General features: G+C 40.8%; 2 protein-coding genes across 2 annotated transcripts in view; both read left to right on the top strand.

The window, feature by feature from the left end:
* The window catches only part of LOC124186635 (hemolymph lipopolysaccharide-binding protein-like), a 36,000-nt gene extending 28,851 nt beyond the window's left edge, over positions 1–7,149 (top strand). The window contains exon 3 of the mRNA XM_046578481.1: positions 5,499–7,149. Coding sequence (XP_046434437.1) covers positions 5,499–5,889 — 391 coding nt within the window. The 3' untranslated portion in view covers positions 5,890–7,149. The remainder of the gene's footprint in view (positions 1–5,498) is intronic.
* Positions 7,150–7,688: 539 nt separating this feature from the next.
* On the top strand, positions 7,689–11,988 carry LOC124187065. The gene is made up of 6 exons (XM_046579314.1): positions 7,689–7,875; positions 7,976–8,051; positions 8,123–8,484; positions 11,225–11,338; positions 11,445–11,514; positions 11,586–11,988. Exons 1-6 carry the CDS (start codon positions 7,740–7,742, stop codon positions 11,968–11,970), a joined length of 1,143 nt encoding a protein of 380 aa, XP_046435270.1. The 5' UTR covers positions 7,689–7,739; the 3' UTR covers positions 11,971–11,988.
* The last annotated feature ends 352 nt before the right edge of the window (positions 11,989–12,340 follow it).

Below are 12,340 nucleotides of genomic sequence, written 5' to 3' on the forward strand. Positions count from 1 at the left end.
TTCGTTTTTTGGCTGTAACTTTTGATGCGTTGATCGCAGCGTATCGGGTCTGCGCCCAATCGATTTCTCCTGCAAAATTACGTCCGAATAGTGCCGCAATTAATTTATTCCAGCACTTTTCAAAATCGCGAAAATTTTCGCCAAAAATGCAAAGGGGTTAGCCTTACTTTTTCTTCATTTTTCGACCAAAAATTTTGGGTCTCAGATTCGTTTTGTATGACCCTTTCCCGACTAATTGGACCCTCAGGAACTCAGAATACGCAGCGAAAAGAGCGTGGGATCAACAGTAGAGAAATTACGAAGGAAAATGCACCTGCTGAAAAATGTCGAAAACACAGGTTCTGGTTTTTTGGCCGTAACTTTTGATGCGTTGATCGCAGACGATTGAGACTGAGCCCAATCGATTTCTCCTGCGATATTACGTCCGAATAGTGCCGCAATTATCTTATTCCGGCACTTTTCAAAATCGCGAAAATTTTCGCTAAAAATGCAAAGGGCTTACTTTTTTTTCATTTTTCGACAAAAAATTTTGGGTCTCAGATTCGTTTTGCACGACCCTTTCCTGACTAATTGGACACCCAGGAACCCAGAAAACGCAGCGAAAAGAAAGTGGGATCAACAGGAGAGAAATCACGAAGGAAAAAGCACCTGCTGAAAAATGCCGAAAACACAGGTTCTGGTTTTTAGGCCGTAACTTTTTGTGCGTTGATCGCAGACGATTGGGACTGCGCCTAATCCATTATTCTGGCAAAATAACGTCGCAATAGCGCATGAAAGAATGTTTCGCAGCATTTCCCAAAGACGATGAATTTTTCGTCAAAAATTCAAGGCGTCTCGTGTGATTCAATTTAGTTTATTATTGATCCCCTTGTGTTCATGATCACATTCTAATGCATATCTGAGCAATGTATGGAGACGATAAATTTTTTTTTCTTCAACATTGTTACCCGTCTCAGTTTTCACGTATTTATTCACGAATAAATACACCTTAATCCAAAGCCGTAATATACTCTTACATGTATAGTACTTTGTTCTCTTTACATAAGTTTGGAAACTTATCCGTAGGCGATGCAGTACTCAGCAGTCGATTCGCACATTATCGTTTCGTGTTGTCCATCCTCCGTTTTGACTTCTAGTTTCGATCAGTTTTATTTCAGGTTCGTAATAATGTCGAAGTAGCTTCTTCCACGGTCCAAGATCTATTGTTTCACGTATTTTCCAAACTTCAGTATTGACTGTTTTCTTACCTCATTAGCTTGTTCGTTTTAGACTTGTCTGCCCATGTAGTCAGCTTGATGTTTTCCTGCTGCGTTTGTGTTTTAAAGTTTGTTACACCTTTATCGATCTTTAGCCTCGTGTGATGCGCGTCATGATCATGTATGCTTCGTCCGGTGAATTTGATTCATGTATTTTCATTACCGCAGTCTTATGTAGGTTTGTCGAATTTCTAGCAGTCAGTGTCCCCAAAGAGATTTCCTGTAAAATACATGTTATCCATCGAGAATGCGATCCGTAGGATGAGATTCTGAATCTTATCTAGCAGTTCTATTTCTTAGAGTAGTATATTAGGATTTTTTACGAGATTTTGTTCTATTTTGTAATTGATAGACTCGTATGAGACAGATTATTCCAATGCTGTCCAACATTGTTATGAACAATTATAAATGCGATTACTAATAATACTAATACAATGTTTACTTGATTTACAAACGCATTCAGTAACGAAATTCATTAAATTTCCAGAACCTGTCTGTAAATTGACGGTGTAATTGTCACAAGTTGAAAGTTTTATCACTAATTTCAAAATTTACATGGTAGTTCTTCGGGCTTTGCTGAAATCTGATATACCGTTGAGGATTTCGCATAAAGTTTACAACTGCACATGTTACGTAGATCCACAAGAAAATCCCACAATTTCCGAACACTGTTGAAAACGTTCATAAGTACAGTACATTTAACATACTATCAAGTTATTTGCGAATCATAGTTATCGGTTATTCGAAATTATGGATATCAAATCTTTTCGTCACAATGCATTCTTCATTCCAACAGACCATTCGTATCTCTTCGTAAATGTCTCACGTAAATTCGGTAGTACGTTTAGTGAATTCCAAACGCCGTAGAATCAATGTGCATTAAATTTATAAATATAATACAATAACTAGAAAAATGTAATGAATTCAAAGTAGGTTTTTGTCTTTCGCCAGCCAATGTAGGAAAATATACGAGAATTGATTGCAAATTAATCAGAGTGCTTGGTAATTCCATTCGAAACAACAGATTTTTTCCTCAACCAGGTTTTTATCTGGAAAAACAAATGTCTGAGAAACTTCGTCAATAAGATTTATCGCTGGTAAGAATGAGAGGATAACCTTTGGGTTACTCAAAGCGAGTTGGTATAAAATCGAACAGAGTGTGTGGGGATGCCGGAAATCGCATCAAGCGAACAGTCGTTCCTAAGTCGTAGCTGCAGAAACTCGGCAGTTTTTTCTCCATTCGCGAGGATTGATCAAGTCGTTGAGCCTGCAACGGAAATAGTACATCCACACGTCAGCCATGGCGGTCAGAATAATCACGATTCAAACGCTGCTGTGCCTCGTATCTTATACTTTGGGGCAACAAGCTTGCTTCGATTCCTTCGCCGTCGTGCCCGCTCGTACAGCAACCGGTGAGTATCTCTCGAACATGTTCACAGTGTGATTCTCGCACGCGGTGCGGAAAGCGCGTATTCACATTATATCTGTGATAACGGCCTTCCGATGTCTCGTTTCCAGGAGCAACTGGAAACGCAGATCCGACCTACCCTCCTCGAAATCCACTGGTTGTCATAAGAGACGACTACACGTGAGTGTCACCGTCGATGGTTAGTCGAAAAAAGTTTGAACGTTGATGAAATTTGGTGTTATGTGATGCAGGTACTTTCCGGGCATCGGTGGCTATAAGCTCCACTCAAGAGCAGTTTCGTGGAACCAAGCTCGAATCACCTGCGAAGAGGAAGGCGCGCACCTGGCCATCATCAATTCTTTGGCCGAGAGGGATGCAGTGGTGAAGGTGCTCGAACCAATGAAGCAAAATCTGGATTATGTCAGTCTCGGCTTCCACGACCTTTACGAGGAGGGCCACTACGTCACGATCCACGGGGAAACTCTGGCCAGGGCTGGGTTCGACGAATGGGCGGACGGAGAACCCAATAATCGACATGGCCTTGAAAATTGTGGATCTTGGTACATAAGTGGCGGGCTAAATGATCACAAATGCAGTGTACTACTGCCTTTCGTATGCGAGCTACCAATCCATTGACAGTGGTTGGAAAAGCGTTAAGCAGATTGCAAGAGGCGTCAACGAGGCAAAATATGTAATCAAGTTAGAATTTTAAAACAAAAACTCATGTTGATATACAATATAAGCCGTGAAAATGTAATGAAAAATTAAAACTTCTTACGCGGTATAATTTATTGTAATTGCTCACTATGTGCTTCCCTTAATACCACGCAAAGTGAGCACATTATTCCGAATAAAGTTACAAGGTCTCGATGACAGTTTCACTGTATAGTTATTTAGGTAGATGTGTGCATATAAATACTATTATTATGCATACGTATTATACATGTAACATATTCATGCACAGGGAAGGGCGTGTTTGATAACGAAATGAATAGTTACACAACCGAGAAGCTGGAATTGTAACAAGGCGTGACGAATTTGCAATCAGCAATGATTAAATTCCGAAATAGTGAAGTTTCATCAAATAACATCACAAATGTGATTTAGGCTACTTTAATTGCATAAACGGCACGGATTTTTGTGTGTTATTTACATATTCATTTATACGAGCATTATTGGTTTAAGTTGAAATCAGGATTAAGTAATAGAAAAAAATTCAATTAGGCGCAAAAATATTTCAAAGTTCTCGGTACGTGAAATTGGCCAACAGTATTTTGATTTCACGTCCGCCGTAGTTTCGTACGTTTGGCGAACAAGTTTTCTTGCAAATTTTCACTGATACCAATCGACATACAAGACATAATTTATTCATAAATCGGTGCAACATGAACGCTCATGGCTTCCAATCACCCTAAGTAACTGAGAAAATTTTCAGGTCGGATGATGATGCTCTGCCCGCAAGAAATTGGAAAATCCCACTTTTGCTAACCGCGTACGAGAATATAAACTTTGAACCGCAAGTAAAAGCAACAGTTTAAGAAAAAAGGAGTAAATTTTCGGATGTTACTCGAATAAACTTACCCTTCCGCACATCAATGACGACAAATTGAACTTGCGCTAGGTCGGCCGAAAATGAGACATACTCTTGGATTTCATTGCTATCTCACGCGCTGAATTAATCCAGTAATTTTACAGCGCTGTCGTAAGTGAACTAAAAAAAATTTTGATGTTGACACCCAAATTTCGACGACACATAATATGTGCCGAATCTCTTCAGCCCGGTTGTCCTTACGACTGGACGAACGTTCACCGCGGAGGGCATCGAAGATAAAGGTGAAATCACTCCTGAGAATGCAAATCGAACCGAAGTATCACTTAGTCCAATTACTCCATCACCCTTATCGTTACGTTTACGTTTCCCAGAGATTATGAGAGTGAGAACTTCAAACGTCGCCGGAAAGTTCTGGACGATATGAATCATCGGAATTGACCGATTGATCGCTTTGAGCTACTTCATTGCGGTGGTGCGTATTGTCATTGATTATATTATCAGTCTGTAACATTTTGTATGCGGCTTCGGGTTGCTCGCATTCGCGGATAATTTCCTCGATCGCAAAGTTTCTTTGCAAAAGTATCCGGTGGCAGGCTATCGTGTGAAGATCAACGTGGATGAAAGTGAGGATCATTCTTGGAACAGACAATGCTAACGTTTCGTGAGATAAACGACAAGCGGACAAACAATTATTTTTACCGCCTCGCAACCGTTGAGAGATATACGGATATTTTCCGCTTCAAGGTAATCTCTCAATACTTAAAATAATCCACCGCAGGTGATCAGAGTGAAACGATAAGCTAACGACTTGCGAGTTCGGTATAAAGGCAGCATCGTACTCGCCGTGTCTCTGCAGGTTTTCCTGGTCGCGAGGATTGAACAAGTTGTTGAGGTTGCAGCGGAAATAACGCATCCACACGTCAGCCATGGCGTTCAGAGTAATCGCGATTCAAACGCTGCTGTGCTTGGTATCTTATAATCTGGCGGAAAAATTATCTGCGCAGCCCATCGTCCTCGCGCTCGCTCGTAGGGCAACCGGTGAGTATTTCCCGAACAAGTTCACAGTGTGATTCTTGTACGCGATGCGGAAAGCGCGTATTCCCAGTATATCTATGATAACGGCCTTCCGATTTCACCGTTCCAGGAGCAACTGGAAACGCAGATTCGACCTACCTTCTTGGAAATCCACAGGTTGCCAGAAGAGACTACACGTGAGTATCACCGTCGACGCTTGGTCGAAGAGAGTTTGAACTTTGATGAAATTTGGTGTCATGTGATGCAGGTACTTTCCGGGCATCGGTGGCTACAAGCTGCACTCGAAAGCAGTTTCGTGGAACCAAGCTCGAATCACCTGCGAAGAGGAAGGCGGGCACCTGGCCATCATCAATTCTTTGGCCGAGAGGGATGCAGTGGTGACGGTGCTCAAGGCAATGAACCCAAATCCGAATTATGTCAGTCTCGGCTTCCACGACCTTTACGAGGAGGGCCACTACGTCACTATCCACGGGCAAACTCTGGCCAGGGCTGGGTTCAACGAATGGGCGAAAGGAGAACCCAATAATGATGCGGGCTCTGGAAATTGTGGATCTTTGCACTTGAGTGGCGGGCTCAACGACCACAATTGCAATAAGCCACATCATTTCATATGCGAGGTACCAATCCATTGGCAGTAGCTGGAAAACCGTTAAGCAGATTGCAAGAAACGTCAACGAAGCAAAATATATAATCAAGTCATAATTTTAAAACAAAAACTCATGTTGATGTACAATATAAGCCGTGAAAATGTAATGAAAAATTAAAACTTCTTACGCGGTATAATTTATTGCAATTGCCCACTATGTGCTTCCCTTAATACCACGCAAAGTGAGCGCATTATTTCGAATCAAGTTGGAAGGTCCCGATGACAGTTTCACTGTATAGTTATTTCGGTAGGTGTGTGCGTATAAATACTATTTCCGACACGCATGCGTATTATGCATACGCATTATACATGTAACATATTCATGCACAGGGAAGGGCGTGTTTGATAACGAGATGAATAGTTACACAACCGAGAAGCTGGAATTGTAACAAGGCGTGACGAATTTGCAATCAGCAATGATCAAATTCCAAAATAGGGAAGTTTCATCAAATAACATCACAAGTGTGATTTAGGCTACTTTAATTGCATAAACGGCACGGATTTTTGTGTGTTATTTACATATTAATTTATACGAGCATTATTGGTTTAGTTTGAATTAGGATTAAGCAGTAGAAAAAAATTCAATTAGGCGTAAAAATATTTCAAAGTTTTCGGTACGTGAAATTAGCCAAAAGTATTTTGATTTCACGTCCGCCGTAGTTTCGTACGTTTGGCGAACAAGTTTTCTTGCAAATTTTCACTGATACCAATCGACATACAAGACATAATTTATTCATAAATCGGTGCAACATGAATGCTCATGGCTTCCAATCATCCTAAGTAACTGAGAAAATTTTCAGGTCGGATGATGATGCTCTGCCCGTAAGAAATTGGAAAATCCCACTTTTGCTAACCGTGTACGAGAATATAAACTTTGAACCGCAAGTAAAAGCAACAGTTTAAGAAAAAAGGAGCAAATTTTCGGATGTTACTCGAATAAACTTACCCTTCCGCACATCAATGACGACAAATTGAACTAGCGCTAAGTCGGCCGAAAATGAGACATACTCTTGGATTTCATTGCTATCTCACGCGCTGAATTAAGCCAGTAATTTTACAGTGCTGTCGTAAGTGAACTAAAAAAAATTTTGATGTTGACACCCAAATTTCGACGACACATAATATGTGCCGAATCTCTTCAGCCCGGTTGTCCTTACGACTGGACGAACGTTCACCGCGGAGGGCATCGAAGATAAAGGTGAAATCACTCCTGAGAATGCAAATCGAACCGAAGTATCACTTAGTCCAATTACTCCATCACCCTCATCGTTACGTTTACGCTTCCCAGAGATTATGAGAGTGAGAACTTTAAATGTCGTCGGAAAGTTCTGGACATATGAATCATCGGAACTGACCGATTGATCGCTTTGAGCTACTTCATTGCGGTGGTGCGTATTGTCATTGATTATATTATCAGTCTGTAACATTTTGTATGCGGATTCGGGTTGCTCGCATTCGCGGATAATTTCCTCGATCGCAAAGTTTCTTTGCAAAAGTATCCGGTGGCAGGCTATCGTGTGAAGATCAACGTGGATGAAAGTGAGGATCATTCTTGGAACAGACAATGCTAACGTCTCGTGAGATAAACGACAAGCGGACAAACAATTATTTTCACCGCCCCGCAACCGTTGAGAGATATACGGATATTTTCCGCTTTAAGGTAATCTCTCAATACTTAAAATGATCCACCGCAGGTGATCAGAGTGAAACGATAAGCTAACGACTTGCGAGTTCGGTATAAAGGCAGCATCGTACTCGCCGTGTCTCTGCAAGTTTTCCTGGTCGCGAGGATTGAACAAGTTGTTGAGGTTGCAGCGGAAATAACGCATCCACTCGTCAGCCATGGCGTTCAGAATAATCGCGATTCAAACGCTGCTGTGCCTCGTATCTTATACTTTGGGGCAACAAGCATGCTTCGATTCCTTCGTCGTCGTGCCCGCTCGTACAGCATCCTGTGCAACACCCGGTGTAACTCTTGGTGAGTATCTCCCGATCATATTCACAATGTAATACTCCTATGCGATGTGGAAAGCGCATTTTTGCATCTCACTTTTGACATCCGCCTTGTGTTGTGTTAGGTCAAGGAACAACTGGCGAAGGAGAAACGACCTGCCTTGTTCGAAATCCACCGGTTACCAGAAGAAACGACTACACGTAAGTATCACCGTCGATGGTTGGTCAAAGAGAGCTTGAACTTTGATGAAATTTGGTGTCATGTGATGCAGGTACTTTCCGGGCATCGGTGGCTACAAGCTGCACGATCAAACACTTCCGTGGAACCGGGCTCGAAAAACCTGCGAAGAGGAAGGTGGACACCTGGCCATCATCAATTCTCCGGCTGAAAGAGACGCGGTGATGAAAGTGTTCAAGGCGAAGAACCCGCAACCATTATACGCCAGTCTTGGCTTCCACGACCTTTACCAGGAGGGTCAATACGTCACCATCCATGGTCAGGATCTAGAAAAGACTGGATTCAGCGAGTGGGCGCTTAGTGAACCCACTGGTACTGTCACTGAAAATTGTGGATCTTTGCACTTGAGTGGTGGGCTCAATGACCACGGTTGCCAAATACCATTTCATTTCATGTGCGAGCTACCAATCCATTGACAATGGTTGGAAAAGCGTTAAGTAGATTTTAAGAAACGTTGACGAAACAAAAGATATGATCAGATCACAATTTAAAAAAAAAAAAAACCTCATGTTAATCAACTTGAAGTGTTTTGAATGAACCCAACATCTACATGAATATTTTCCGAATAAAATACGCAATAAGGATAACGAACATAGATAATATTAATACAAATTGTTAATCAGTTCAACAAATTAGACTATAACCCATGAATATGAATTGATAAATTAAAACTTATTGCGCGGATAATTGGGTGTAATTACCCACTTTTGCTAGCCTCAAAACCACGCGAAGTTAGCACATTATAGGCGTGTATGTATAAGGTCACTAACATTCGTTAATGCCTTAACCTTAGTTCTACTTTGTTCTAGGTCCGAAAAAAAACTGCGAGTTCAATTTTGTAGGAATTATATGACATTAACTTCCAATCTCTCACATCGGCTGCATCGCCAATCATTGTTACATAATTCGTATGGAATCGAACTTGCATTTAGTCTCGGGCTGAAAACCGGATAGCCGGAAGAGAAAGGTATTAATGAACATTGTTGTAAATCAGAATAATTACCGTATGTTATCCAGGGTATAAATTTGTTTGAAGTTGGAGGGTCTCGACGATAGCTTCTCTGCTCGGAGAAAAATAAAAGGTTTATTTGAGTCGAATGATATTCGTTTGATTCAATTAAATGCTATAGTCAAATACAACGAACGTAATACTTACTTAACTCAGCAAAATATTTGTGATAACTTAATGTAGAATAGAATCAAGCATTTGAATGATCATACCATCAATTTATTCAAGACAACACGCCGCGAGTATTCCTTGCGTTAATTTGAATTTTGTATTAAAAAAAATGTGCGATTGGAATGAATAAAAAGTTAATTGAACGTACTGCAATCTTCTTGTTTAAAAAACATGAAATTGTTGTTTCAAAACGAATCAAACCTGTCTAATTCATGTTTTTGTTCAGTTCAATGAGTTCGATGGTTGAAGCAGGTAATGCAATTTGTTGTTGCAAAAGTTTTTTGCGTTGACTCACTACCTATCAGAGTTGTTTAAGCTCACAAAACGTTATACATCGGAAGATATCATTTTCAATTCCGTTGACTCAAAATTTGTGACTCGATATTTAATTGGTAGGCCCCAAAAACTCATTTTTGTGTATGTAGAAGTATAAATTGTACACGTGTCAGTAGTTTTAGTTATTTGTTATCAACCTCATCTTTAATGACTTAAAAAACGTGGTATTTTGCTTTCTTCGTTTGTAATAGGTCTTATAACATATTTCTGTTACGTTATCCGTATCTGACTACCTGGCCTACGACTCGGTTTTATAACTATCATCTATCTCTGAAGCTATTTCCGTAGCGAGAGAATTCACCGCCTAGTGGCCATTTATAGTACCAGTATACTGATGTTTACGATGAATATATTCTTTACTTGTTTCAAAGCGTGTGGTGTTTCTTTTACCTCGTTGACAAATTAGTGCGATTGACTTAACCGATTATGCCAAGCAAGCTTCGATTCGATCAACAAAGCATGGCATTCGATCGATGAAAATTTTTTGTTGGCTAAATTAATGTACTCATTTTATTCGAAGTGCCTTATCATTTCTGTCAACGAACATGCGACTTTGAGGAACAATTACACAAACTTCAAATGAAATGATATTCAGTTGACTCAATTTCGGAAACACATCAAAAAGTTTTACTGGAATTAATACATGTGAAGTGAAGTATACTTCACTGCATCGCGATAAGAAAGGCTTTTGTTGAATCAAGGAATTCGCTTGGCTAAATGATTTTAACGAACTAACTAAATCGAAATTGTTGAATTGAATTCATTGTACTTGGAAGAAATAAGGGATGCTAGATCGAAGTGAATGGACTCCAACAACATCTATTTCGTCGATTCTAGAATTCCTTTTCCTCCGTGCACAATCAAACGACCCTCGAATTCCGAGATTATTGGCAGGCCTGGATCCAATTTTTTCTTATCTAATGCCATAAAAAAAAAACAGGTGAAATCACCCATGATAATGCAAATGGAACCGAAGTATCACTTAGTGCAATTATTCCATCACCCTTATCGTTACGTTTACGTTTCCCAGAGATTATGAGAGTGAAAACTTTAAATGTCGTCGGAAAGTTCTGGACGATATGGATCATCGGAATTGACCGATTGATCGCTTTGAGCTACTTCATTAGCGGTGGTACGTATTGTCATTGATTATATTATCAGTCTGTAACATTTGGTACGCGGATTCGGGTTACTCCCATCCGCGGATAATTTCCTCGATCGCAAAGTTTCTTTGCAAAAGTATCCGATTCCGGCAGTAAGCTATCGTATGAAGATCAACGTGGATGAAAGTAAGCTGAGTGCAGGATGCAGATACCAAAATGACGCGATCATTTTTGGAACAGATGATGCTAACGTTTCGTGAGATAAACGACAAGTGGACAAACAATTATTTTTACCGCCCCGGAACCGTTGAGAGATACGGATATTTTCCGCTTTAAGGTAATCTCTCAATACTTAAAATGATCCACCGCAGGTGATCAGAGTGAAACGATAAGCTAACGACTTGCGAGTTCGGTATAAAGGCAGCATCGTACTCGCCGTGTCTCTGCAGGTTTTCCTGGTCGCGAGGATTGAACAAGTTGTTGAGGTTGCAGCGGAAATAACGCATCCACACGTCAGCCATGGCGTTCAGAATAATCGCGATTCAAACGCTGCTGTGCTTGGTATCTTATAATCTAGCGGAAAAATTATCTGCGCAGCCCATCGTCCTCGCGCTCGCTCGTAGAGCAACCGGTGAGTATTTCCCGAACAAGTTCACAGTGTGATTCTTGTACGCGATGCGGAAAGCGCGTATTCCCAGTATATCTATGATAACGGCCTTCCGATTTCACCGTTCCAGGAGCAACTGGAAACGCAGATTCGACCTACCTTCTTCGAAATCCACAGGTTACCAGAAGAGACGACTACACGTGAGTATCACCGTCGACGCTTGGTCGAAGAGAGTTTGAACTTTGATGAAATTTGGTGTCATGTGATGCAGGTACTTTCCGGGCATCGGTGGCTACAAGCTGCACTCGAAAGCAGTTTCGTGGTTCCAAGCTCGATTCATCTGCGAAGAGGAAGGCGGGCACCTGGCCATCATCAATTCTTGGGCCGAGAGGGATGCAGTGGTGACGGTGCTCAAAGCAACAAACCCACATCCAGATTATGTCAGTCTGGGTTTCCACGATCTTTGCCGGGAGGGCCACCACATCACTATCCACGAGGAAACTCTGGCCAATGCTGGGTTCGACGAATGGGCGAAAGGAGAACCCAATAATAAATATGGCTCTGAAAATTGTGGATCTTTACACTCGAGTGGCGGGCTCAATGACCACAGATGCGAGGAATCACTTCCTTTCATGTGCGAGCACCCGATCCATTGATTCGTTTATAACAGTACACAATATTGTTTTGTACGATTGTCACCTTTGGTCTGTAATTACAAGTGAAATGGTTAAATACAATATGAAGTAAATTTTGAACCAATCATATCGGATTTACAATCAATCGTTATTCATGTATAGTAATGAATTATGTATAATAAATAGATAGCATGCACTATTGTGACGTCTCCAAACAATCCCTCTAAAATTCTTATAACAGCTGCACCGGCCGCGCTGATTGTAATTATACCGCCGGATGATAATGTCTACTTAATCAAAACTAGCGCCTGTACTACGAGGAATGCAAAAAAATAAAAAAATAAAAAGTATCGTATTACCTAAAATAAAAATTCACTCTTCAAAGATGACG

Source organism: Neodiprion fabricii, chromosome 7, assembly GCF_021155785.1.
Source record: "Neodiprion fabricii isolate iyNeoFabr1 chromosome 7, iyNeoFabr1.1, whole genome shotgun sequence".
NCBI lineage: Eukaryota > Metazoa > Arthropoda > Insecta > Hymenoptera > Diprionidae > Neodiprion > Neodiprion fabricii.

Excerpts from the sequence above, each read along its gene's own strand:
- LOC124187065 (XM_046579314.1), top strand. The coding sequence starts at position 7,740 with ATGGCGTTCAGAATAATCGCGATTCAAACGCTGCTGTGCCTCGTATCT. Across the intron at positions 8,052-8,122 it reads ACCAGAAGAAACGACTACAC|GTACTTTCCGGGCATCGGTG; the intron begins GTAAGTATCACC and ends CATGTGATGCAG. Across the intron at positions 8,485-11,224 it reads AATACCATTTCATTTCATGT|CCATGGCGTTCAGAATAATC; the intron begins GCGAGCTACCAA and ends TCCACACGTCAG.